General features: G+C 39.1%; 1 protein-coding gene across 1 annotated transcript; it reads left to right on the top strand.

Moving 5' to 3' along the window:
• LOC144018083 (uncharacterized) lies at positions 1–1,555 on the top strand. The gene is made up of 3 exons (XM_077520220.1): positions 1–272; positions 482–590; positions 1,135–1,555. Exons 1-3 carry the CDS (start codon positions 118–120, stop codon positions 1,288–1,290), a joined length of 420 nt encoding a protein of 139 aa, XP_077376346.1. The 5' UTR covers positions 1–117; the 3' UTR covers positions 1,291–1,555.
• Positions 1,556–12,700: the final 11,145 nt, after the last annotated feature.

Genomic DNA, 12,700 nt, shown 5'->3' with positions numbered 1-12,700 from the left:
TTATGACTGCTGTGTGTTTTATCGTCAACTGAATTTCTACAATGCCGTCTCGTTGCGTGGCCGGATTTTGTTGTAATCGAAGGGAGGGTGGCGTGAGCCTTTTTCAGTTCCCTCAAGATGCAGCTCTTGGCGAAAAATGGACAAAGCAAGTACAACGGACGAGAGATAAATGGTCACCTGACTCCAACGTCAGTGTTGTACAGCGCACATTTCGAGGAAGACTCGTTTGACCCGCTCCCGGCCCTGAAGCTGTCACTTAGCTATAATGTGGGGTAAGAACTACAATCTAGAAAGTTCACAGCACTTATTTTAGCAGCTCGTGGCAAAAATAACCACTGCCAAATGAATATACAGTCAATGAAAAGGTACCAATTTCTAATGAGGAACTGCTAGCTTTCCATTTGTTGTCTATTTTAGTTTGTATTATGTATTGTGCTGTGCATATGTGTTGAAGTTAACAACAGCTCAAACTTTGTTTCAGATGGTGGATGAGATGCTTATGGAGTGAGTATGAGTCGAATGAATCTGCTACACAGGCGACATGTTTGGAAGATGATTTGGGTGATGTATCTGGTGTTTGCATCCGAAATGTGAGTAAATTTATTGTACAATATACATACATGATTGATAACACACCAATTTATGGAAAAACAAATTACTCACCCCACCTAGTGTTCAAATTTGTCATGTACATGTAATTTACAAATGTATTGTGCATTTTTCAAAGAATAAAATGGCTATATAGGTGTAAATATTACCTGGATTCATTACAAATCAACTGAAATATTGCAAGCCTTTTATTGTTTTAATATTGCTGATTATGGTTTACAGCTCAAATATCCTATCTCAAAATATTAGAATATTTCCTCAGACCAGGTAAAAAAAATAAAAAAAAATAAAAAAAAGCCATAATATTCTAATTTTTCGAGACGGTCCTATATTGTGCACAAAGTCCTGGGGCAGCCAACATTTCATATGTATTTTTTATTTGAAATATCAACATCCACAATTAGAATTCAATCTAATCACAACATAATGGGAAAAAGTAGAAATAGAAATGAAAGTTAATTCTAATTATTTTGCATACATGCACAACATGATTAAATAATTCAATGGGTATGTTATTATGTACAGAATACAGAATATGTGGAGGATCTTAAGAAGATTGTGGCAACCATCTGTCAGGGGGCCAATCTGGATGAGGACACACTCCTTGAAGAGCTGCCGCTGGACCAGGAAATGCAGAACGAACGCCGACCACTGTGTGCAGACTTTCAGAAGCCAGACTAGGCAGAGGCTGTGCGGTCATACGATTTGCACTTTACTTACCGTTAACTTTTTCAGTGGAGTAATAGCTGAGTTTTAGACATGACAATTTCAGACTCGGATATTGGATTTTGTGACCAATTGGAGGAAGCACAATGAGCTACTGCCTTTCGATATTTTTATTTTATTTTTTATTTTTGTGGGAGATGAATCACTGGATAGTTTGAGTGACGACTTGCAAGATGCAATTTGTCCATTTGTAAAATAAAATTGTAAATTTATAGGCATAGCTGATTGTTCTCTCTTTGTTCATTTATAATTTGGATGAAAAGAAAAAGGCATGTATTTCTTTTGTATAATTGCATTTATTTATATCATATTTCGTGGTATCCTTTGTAGTCATCCGATGGAAATGTTCTCCTTTTTACTGACACTACACAAGAAGGAATCAGTAAGCGGTCTGCAAGACTTCCACACTGAGGCACACCGCTTTGAACGTCCAGTGATGGGTGATGCACTGGTTCTGCTGCGCTCCGGACTCTGACAGCAAACGCTCTCCTTCACTGTTGCCATTGCTACACAGTTACCACAGGAACACCTGCAAAGCACAAGCAACTTCCCCCCCCCCCCAGCCATTTATAACATTTACAAAGAATTTGTTCATTATTTGAGAATTACTTGGATTATGTATTTCAAGCACTTCAGTAGAAAAAAAGTGTCATGCATCTGACTGGTATGAGGTCAATCTAATTTCCAAAATGCATGTTGTAAACCTTTTCCATTGTGAATTGAGTCTCACAGTGGTTGGCATGTGCCAATGTAAAAGGGGCAGTGGTGGCTTCACTTCTTACGACAGCGAGTAAGCAGCATTTAGTTTATGGTTTGCATTTTAAGATGGATAAGTTCTATTTTGCTTCTACAAATATAAATTAGCTTTTTACTATAACAAGTAAAGCATAATAATTTGAGTGTATTGGACTAAACCAAGCTACATTTTGGCCACAAAGCGTTTGCTATTTTGCCCATACATAAATATAAACAGCATTATTAGTCCATAATTTCCTTTTAAATTGAAGAGTAAGATTTACCATTCTGTGTTCTGGAGCCTGCCGATGTCGTCCTCTACCTCGGCAGTTTGAAACTGGTCACAGCCACCTTCATTGTAACGCAGATGACCAGACACAGTTGCACCAGCATCTTCATCAAGAAAAGGCTCAAACCGATACAGCTGGATACATTCCTGGGCTGAAATATCTTCGTCTGAAGACTGCTTGTGTTGTGTTGTGTTTGGGGACGTCAAATACCAACTCTACACTTGATAGCGAGTCAGAAAGCCCCTTACTATCCGTGTAGTTCTCCATGTCCTCCTATTATATATATATATATATATATATATATATATATATATATATATATATATATATATATTACTACTTTATAAACATTTGTTGAAAGCAAACCTTGGCTGTGTTTGACTATCCACCCTTACACCCCTTCATTCACTGCATAGCCCCCCACTATATAGTTGCTTAATATGTAGTGCCCTCATTCCTGTAAACATCATTAAGCATATAATTTATACATGTATTTAAATTGTATGGGACACGAAAAAAAACTCACCCTAAAAGTATTTTTTAAAAAGAGTACAAGTACAAATAATATGATTTCAATGATTACCGTGTTAAAAACGCAATGACAAGTGTTTGTACAAATGAGATATTTGTCGTGAATTTCCAAAACATGGCAGCTTACCCTTTTTTCGAGCCTGGACACTCGTGACGTCACCGCGAGTACGGAAGTATATATATAATATATATAATATATATATATATATACATATACATATACATATACATATATATATATATATATATATATATATATACATATACATACATATATATACATACATATATATACATACATATACATATACATATATACATATACATATACATATATACACATATACATATATATACATATATATACATATACATATATATACATACATATATATATATATATATATATATATATATATATATATACATATACATATATATACATACATATATATAAATATATATATATATATATATATATATGTATATATATATATATATATATATATATATATATATATATATATATATATATATATATATATATACCCACTCACACACGTGGCCTACTTCTTGACGTCACCGCGAGTACGGAAGTATATATATATATATATATATATATATATATATATATATATATATTAGGGGTGTCACGATTCGCCAACTCCACGATTCGATTTAAATTTCGATTTTGGGGTCACGATTCGATTTTTTTTTCGATTTTTTTTTTTTTTTTTTTTTTTTTTCCGCTCCCCCACTTTATAACACAGAGGCATATGCTTCTGTAGGCTAAGGCTAGTCTATGATCATTGGTTCTATTCATTGTACAGTAAATCTTATTTCAAAAGATCGGCTACATATAGGTGATGCAATTTCCATATTATTTTTGTGTAAATTTATGTAATATATGATAATTGACATTAGGCAGGAATGATCAAATTCAAAGAATTTATTTACAATATAAAGTTAACCGTCTTGTTCTTACTGAAGTGTAAAATAAAAAATAAAAAAACAAAAACAAAAAGTCACAGTGGGTGCCTGCCATCTATTGACTGTTTTTGGTTACAACAGTGTGCTGTGCGTTCCTCTTAAAATAATGTGCAACAACAACAAAAAATATATTGTATCCAAAGTCATGGAACAAATACAGCCTGAACAAACTATATCCCAACATTTACAGTTGCTGGGCATACTGTAGCGTGGTTCAAGTACACTAATTAAATGTTTGAATCCAGCGTTTTCCAAGGCTGCAGGTCTGCTGCTATAAATAGACCTATGGATCTGGCGTTTCGCGCGAGCTGAAGTGTGTGGAAGTTTCACTGTAAATGAGGATGAAATAGTTGGTTGGACCGTTGTTTTCCCACTTCTAGTTGAATTTGATAAATCTAAATCTTTGTGATGCCTGCGTAAATGTCCCGTCATGTTTGTCGTGTTTCCCGTTGTTACGGCTGGCGGCTCGGGCCCGCCGCCGGCTCCGCTCCCCTAGTATGTATGTGTGTGTTTGTGTCGGCTGGTGCCCGTATAATGGTACTTCAGTTTGAATGCGCCAGCGCGACACTCTGATTGGAGGACTGTGCCAGCGCGACACTCCGATTGGACGACTGTGCCAGCGCGACACTCCGATTGGACGACTGTGCCAGCGCGACGCTATTGTGTATCCGTGTATTATACCCCTATTGGTTATTGTTGTTTCTCCTCCGTTCTGTCAGTTCTGTCAAATGCGGTTATTATTTGTTCACCTTCCACTTTCACTCCCTTGTCAAACCCCTGCCTGAAATTTCAATTAAAACTACTCAGATGTTAAAGTCGACCCGTGTTTATCTACTCTATATTTTCTGTTATTGTGTTACTTCCCTTCCCCTTGACGAGCCGGGCGTAACACCGTGGCCGAGTACAGTACGCGCACATAGCATATCTTGCAACTGTGGTCTTTTTATCGACAACGTGAACGTTGTCGACATAACTCACCGGGAACGCAAAATGTTTCCAAACTGGTGACGAGAGAAGCGGGAGCGGCTTGAAGCACCATTGCTGTGTCTGTCCGCGCTTGCCATCATGACTGCAGGAGAAGTCAGCTAACAAGTGCCGTTAGCTAGTAGCTGAATGGCTGCGTCTCATTTGCTTTCCTGGGAGGTGGCGGTGGCGGCGGTGGCGGCGGGCGCGGGGGGTGGGGGCATCGAATCGTGTGTCCTCTCTTCTATTTCGATGCTCGAAATCGTGACGTAATTTCGATCGATTTCGATAAAAAATCGAAATCGTGACACCCTTAATATATATATATATATATATATATATATATATATATGTGACGGGCCACTACTGGATGTGGCAAATGCAGCACCACGTCGCTGTTGCTTCAAGCATCACAGACACTTGGGTGGATAGTTGTAGGTTCTTTTAATGTCAGATCACTGCAACACTGCAACACAGTGTGACAAGGAAAGGCAGTGGTGAATCGCTGGGTCTCGGGCAAGCGGAATCACGCCAACACTCCTCGTAGTTCTGACTTTACATAACAAAGTTACTCTATTATCAAATAAAACAACAGTTACACATTTCTAACAAAGTGATCGTATAGTGGTTTATTTTTAACATTTCTTCTTAATAAACAACAAAATTCACATAGAAATACAATCCAACAGAAAAAGAGCACTTTCAATCTCGTTCACGGATTGTCCCTGAACGCATCACAAGCAACGTAAAGTGCGTCACGGCAAAATACAAAAATAATGGCGGCCACGCTGAGTCGTGTGCTCGAGCCATTAATACAATCAAGGAAAACAAAACAGCACCATGAAAAATAAAACAGCAAAAAGAAAAACATTTACCTGCAACACAGTGTGACAAGGAAAGGCAGTGGTGAATCGCTGGGTCTCGGGCAAGCGGAATCTGTACAACAAACGACCGTTGGGACGTTACATCAACCGCCAAAAGTTTGGACGACAAAACGCTACTTTTAGAATCAACAGAAAAAGCTATGTGGGTTTACAACAATCAAAGACAACTAGGTGAGCACACCACACAGTATCATAAGTACAACAAATCAAAATTAATACAGTATAATTATTAATTAATCCGGACGGCCACGAGATGCGACTCACGCCAACCGGCACCAAAGGCAAGTGACGTTCCACTCCTCCACCTGGAGCCCCAGTCCTCCTATTGTTTTCACCAACTTCCGTACTCGCGGTGACGTCACGAGTGTCCAGGCTCGAAAAAAGGGGGCGTCGCCAGTAAGCTGCCATGTTTTGGAAATTCACGATAAATATCTCATTTGTACAAACACTTGTCATTGCGTTTTTAACACAGTAATCATTGAAATCATATTATTTGTACTTGTACTCTTTTTAAAAAATACTTTTAGGGTGAGTTTTTTTCGTGTCCCATACACTTTAAATACATGTATAAATTATATGCTTAATGATGTTTACAGGAATGAGGGCACTACATATTAAGCAACTATATAGTGGGGGGCTATGCAGTGAATGAAGGGGTGTAAGGGTGGATAGTCAAACACAGCCAAGGTTTGCTTTTAACAAATGTTTATAAAGTAGTAACAATTCTGGATGGTTTGACATGTTGAGAGTGCCGTTTATATGCTAAACTAAAGCACTTGGATTTTCAATTAATGATTTGAATTAACCCCTAACCCTAAGCCAAAAGCGATTCCAGGAGGCACCAGGGCTGTGTCCGAATGTGCGAGCTGTATATGCCCGTGAGGTGGGAGGAGTAAGATGGCCGCCCTGTGGATTCCAGTATAGACCAGGGCTGTGTCAGAATGTACGAGCTGTATAATGCCCGCGAGATGGGAGGAGTAAGATGGCCGCCCTGTGGCTTCAACGGCTTGCAAAATGTCATGACCCCTCAGTAGGACACTATATAGGGAGTATTAAGATATTTGCACATTTGGATTATTTTGCAGCTTTGGGACCTTTATAAGTTTAGATGTCCGATCGTTTACGTCCGATGCCGGTTCAGCTGAAAATCACGTGATCAGACTTGTTTTCCGATCGGGACATCCCTAGACATAAGTGTTTTTCACAGGACACAGGACAGCGACGATACAATCAGATACTATTCCAACATTGTTGTTGACATCATTTATTTCTGTACAAAAGCCTCAAAAGACAAACATTAACTTCTTTTTCAGTTTACAAGCTCACATCACTTTAAACATCACATCCATTGTGTTTACAGTGAACAATTCATAGCCATGTTTGCAGGAGGTTGAAAGATGGATCTATTATCTATCTATCTATTATGTGGCACATATACAGGACAGTAACAACCATACAACTCAGATGATGTCCCTTGTAGATTTGGATTGGTCGAGTCTGTACAATAAATAAGTAGGGATGCACGATAATGCCATTTTCAACCGATATCGATAAACCAATCATTTAGAAGTGCCGATGTCGATAACCGATAAGCCGATAATTATTTGCAAAATTAACTTGAACACAAATATACTTTCGAGTCCTTTTATAAGTCTTATGCTGGGTTCACACCAAAAGCGGGAGGGAGGGGGATTCGGTGGCGCGTTTGCATTGTAGTCAATGGCGTTCGCGCGCACCGGAACGAAAGTGCGTGGGGCGAAGCGGAGGACGCATTTGGCGCGCTGGGACGCGGTGCACAGCAGCGAAAATCCGTACATTCATGACGAAAATCCGCACACTCGCATCGTCGCCAAAGTTAAAAAAAATTGAACTTTTTTCACATTTCGCCTCGCGGCAGCCCATCGGCTTCGAGTACGGGCTAGTCACACACAGCGTCCTCTCTATTGTCACCCCGAGCGCAACGACACGCCAGCTGGGACAGAATGGTGAGCAAAGAAGTAGCATTCAAGTGCTGGTTAAGTCTGTTTACTTGCTAATGAACTGTACCGAGGTAGCAGCATCATCCATGCCAAAGCTATTTTCAGCGCAAATTCCGGCCACCAGATTGCCACTAAAAAAAGCGAAAGTGCTATCACGTACCTCAAAAAAGGAGAAAATAGTGCCACGGCTGTTTAGTCCCAGGAAAGAAGTGGAAGTAGTTGGTGGTGCTCACTTTTGGTTGACTCGCTAAAGTTCACCAAGGGAGACACCTCCTCCGCTCCGTTGCGCACGAAAGCACGAATGAGCGGCAATCATTGAAAAAAAAAAAAAACTACGCAGTGAAACGCTCACGAAGGGAGCGTTCCAGTTCGTCTTTTCGGTTTTGGTGACAATGCAGCTTAACAAATACATTGAAACATTGTATAAACTTTGCACAATGTTTCAATGTATGTAAAGCACCATGAATTTGAATTTTATTGATATGAGCCACAACTACAACAGATGGACCAACGTGGCATTATTGCTGGATTTCTTTATTATCTGGTTTATCTTTATGAAATCAAATTGCCGATAATTATCCGCAGATTTCTCTATTATCTGATTTGTCTGTTTGACGTCAAATTGGTCGATAATTGCCAAGAATTATTGGGCACCGATAATATCGTGCATCCCTATAAATAAGTATAAAATATATTCAATATCTGGGGATTTTTAAAAACACATCAAACATACAAAACACTGAATTTACTCCTTCACCCCCTGAAAAAAGACCAGCTATTTCAGCGGAGGGAAGGGTGCAGATTGGAACACTTTTTTTCTGGAGGACTTTTAAATAAGGAAACGACAATGAACGTTACTAACTTAAGAAAAGCAGTATTTTGTTACCTTGGGTGAAGCGGTGTCTGACTTTCTCGCAAAATCTGGCAACTTTCCAAAGCCTCTTGGCGACTTTTTCCTGTCAAAGCGGACTGATGAAAAATCTAGCGACTTTTTCTGGTGTTCTGGAGACTGTGATGTCACAGGTAATTTAGGGTGTGTGTGTGTGTGTGTGTGTTTTTTTTAACTCAATCATTGCCTCTTCCACGTTATTCCTCTCTCCTACAGCGTTCATTACAATTACTGTATTTTCCGCACTATAAGGCGCACCTAAACGCCTTCAATTTTTTGAAAAGCTGACCATGCGCCTTATAATCCGGTGCGTCTTATATATGGATCAGTATTGAGCCGCAACAGGTCTCGCTGTCAAGATGCTATGGGTGACCCTGCACGATCGGTGACGCGATGCGCAGAAGATCCCGCCATCTTGGATCGCTAGCTAATACTAATACTTTACCTCAGAGAAAATATTAAAACAGCTGTTTATTCATTTTGGGAGTGAATGGAGTTGTCAGAAAGCTGGATTTTAATCTATTAATGAAGTTTGACTGACCTATCTGACTGTTTTGTTGACATTCCCTTTAGCGCAGCACCATCTAATGGATGTGTAACATAACCCCAGCCCCTTCTGTAGCGCCTTATATATGGAAAAAGTTTTAAAATATGTCATTCATTGAAGGTGCGCCTTATAATGCGGTGCACCTTATAGTGCGGAAAATACGGTACATACAAATCGGCAATGATTCACATTAGGGGATGGCGTCATGACTTTTAGGACAGCCAATAGCTACTTTCCTTACTGGTGAGTCGGCAACATTGTGGTTAACGTCATACAAATCCACCAAAGAGTTGCAACCTGCCAATGACAAGAAGCAAACCCAACAGATAAGTGCTTTTAAATGCAAAGAACATGTGCATAATCGAGATGTTTTGTTTTTCTCCATCGGTAATACAACCCTTAGCAAAAAGTATGGAATCACCAGTCTTGGACGAGGACTCACTCAGACGTTTTATTCTGTAGGTCAAACTCAGATAAAAAGCATGAAACAGTCGTAAGGTCATTCCAAAGTGCAACATCTTGGCTTTCAGAAACACTAAAAGAAATGAAGAAAAAACATTGTTCTGGTCAGTAAATGTTACTTTTATAGAGCAAGTGCAGGGAAATAAATATGGAATCACGCCATTCTGAGCAGAAAATAAGGACGCACCCAGTCAATTTCCTTTCCTTAATTTAGCAACAGCCACAAATGACATCTGCTCGTTAGTCAGCAGTTAAAAACAGTGCAGTTATGACACCTTGGAGGGCTGCTTGACCAAGTGGATTGGCAAGAATCATGGCTCCAACAAGGGAGATGTCTCTCGAGACCAAAGACAAGATTATCAAACTTCTTGAAGAAGGTAACTCTACACCTATGTTTGCCAAAGATGTGGGCTGTTCGCAGTCAGCTGTATCGAAGATCTGGACCAAGTACAAACAGCATGGGAAGGTTGTTAAAGTCAAGCGTACTGGTAGACCAAGGAAGACATCTAAGCATCAAGACAAACAACTAAAGGCCATTTGTCTTGAAAACAGAAAATGCACAACAAGACAAATGAAGAAGAAATGGGAGGAAGCTGGAGTCAATGTATGTGACAGAAGGAAATGGGATTTACATACAGGAAAGCTAAAAGGAAACCATCATTGACGCTGAAACAAAAAAGAACAAGACTGCAACGGGCTAAGGAGAGGCAATCATGGACTGTGGATGACTGGATGAAGGTTATCTTCAGTGATGAGTCACGAATCTGCATTGGACAAGGTGATGACGCTGAAACTTTTGTTTGGTGCCGTTCCAGTAATTTTACAAAGAGGACTGCCTAAAGAAAACATCAAAATTCCCACAGTCCTTGATGATATGGGGCTGCGTGTCAGGCAAAGGCACTGGGGAGATAGATGGCTGTGGTTCAATCTGCAATAAATGCACGTTTACATTGACATTTTGGACAGCTTTCTTATCCCTTCAATTGAAAAAAATGTTTGGGGATGATAAAATCATTTTCCAAGATGACAATGCATCATGCCACAGAGCAAAAACTGTGAAATCATTCCTTGGAGAAAGACACATCCAGTCAATGTCATGGCCTGCAAATAGCCCAGATCTCAACCCAATTGAAAACCTGTGGTGGAAATTGAAAAAACAAAACAAAACAAACAAAACTAGAGCTGCGAGCAGCTATAAAGGGTCCTTGCAGCCCGGGCCACGTTGGGGTACTTGCACGTTAGGGTACTCGCGCATTGGGGTACTGGCACATTAGGAGCAAAATATCTTTGAACATGGCATGATAAAACTTTACATGTGAATTTTTTTTGCCAGGTGTGATGTGTGTGTCAAGCTCAATGTGTTGTGGTGATTGTTAATTGACTGCCAAAGACGTTTCATGATGATTAGTAAAATTCCAATGAATGGAATGCGATCTTTCATTTCGTAGCCACATTGTATATGTTGTAAAGGCAAACAATGTTCTTTTTGCCTTGAAAGATGAGTTAAAATGCTCAAAAGCGGCTGGCACTGTGGATTTTTTTGTTTTGTTTTTATAACGCCTGGCAGTCAAAGAGTTAAGATCTGCAAAAAATCAGCGCCCTTTTTTTTATTTTTAGGGAATTACTTGACCTGACTGTTTTTTTTTTGCAAAAGTATATATACCCATCATCGCTCGTACTCATTGCACAATGTTGCTTTTATTGTCCATCGAGGCGATCAAAAAAAAAAATGAAACTGAATAAAAAAAAAGTACATATGTTTGGATCGGTCTGATACCAGTGAACATATTGAGTGGTGGAAAGTAAAAGAATATTCATAAATGACTTAGTTATAACACTTACGAGTTCACAAATTTTGTTCAAAATACCGTAAGTGGGGTTGTTTTTTTTTTTTTTTTTTTTTTTTAATGCCTCAAGGACGAGGTGGCGCAGTATTTATAACTGAATTTTGTCACAGAGATACCTTCACGCCTTGACTATAAATATACATGTCAAGTTTGGGATTTTTTGAAGCATGTATCGGGGAGTTATTAAGCATATCCTTCATTCACGATACTGTTTTTACCATCCATAAAGGCTATCAAAAATAAATAAAACTAAATAAAAAATACGTATGTTTGGATAGGTCTGATGCCAGTGAACATTTTGCGTGGTGGAAAGTAAAAGAATATTCATAAATGACTTAGTTATCACACTGAGAATGAGTTTACAATTTTTGTAAAAATACCGTTAAGTGGTGTATTTTTTTTTTCTGCCTCAAGGGCGAGGTGGCGCTGCATATATAACTGAATGTTGTCATAGAGATAGCTTCAGGCCTGGACTACAAACATACATGTCAAGTTTGCAGTTCTCAGCGGTCGCTGCTCGGGCCCTGATAATAATAATAATAATAATAATAATAATAATAATTCTAACAAAAAACAATAGGGACCTCGCAGCGGTCGCTGCTTGGGCCCTAATAATAATAATTCGAGCAAAAAACAGTAGGGACCTCGCAGCGGTCGCTGCTCGGGCCCTAATAATAATAATAATAATAATAATTCAAACAAAAAACAATAGGGACCTCGCAGCGGTCGCTGCTCGGGCCCTAATAATTCTTACAAAAACAAGAGGGACCTCGCAGCGATCGCTGCTCGGGCCCTAATAATAATAATTTTTACAAAAACAATAGGGACCTCGCAGTGGTCGCTGCTCGGGCCCTAAAAAAACGGTCCAACCTGCAAAGATGATCTGGCAACTGCAATCAAAGAGAGTTGGCAACAGATTGATGAAGAATACTGTTCGTCACTCATCAAGTCCATGCCTCAGAGACTGCACGCTGTCATAAAGCCAGAGGTGGTGCAACTAAATACTAGTGATGTGTTTTGATTGTTTTTTTCTTTGGGTTTTTCATGATTCCATTTTCTTCCCTCAGAATGGAGTGATTCAATATTTATTTCCCTGCACTTGCTCTATAAAAGTAACATTTACTGACCAGCAGAATGTTTTTCCTTCATTTCTTTTAGTGTTTCTGAAAGCCAAGATGTTGCACTTTGGAATGACATTACAACTGTTTCATGCTTTTTATCTGAGTTTGATCTACAGAATAAAACGTC

The sequence above is a fragment of the Festucalex cinctus genome, chromosome 4, assembly GCF_051991245.1.
Source record: "Festucalex cinctus isolate MCC-2025b chromosome 4, RoL_Fcin_1.0, whole genome shotgun sequence".
NCBI lineage: Eukaryota > Metazoa > Chordata > Actinopteri > Syngnathiformes > Syngnathidae > Festucalex > Festucalex cinctus.
Note: the sequence above shows the minus strand (reverse complement) of the source record. Positions and strands in the feature narration are given on the sequence as shown.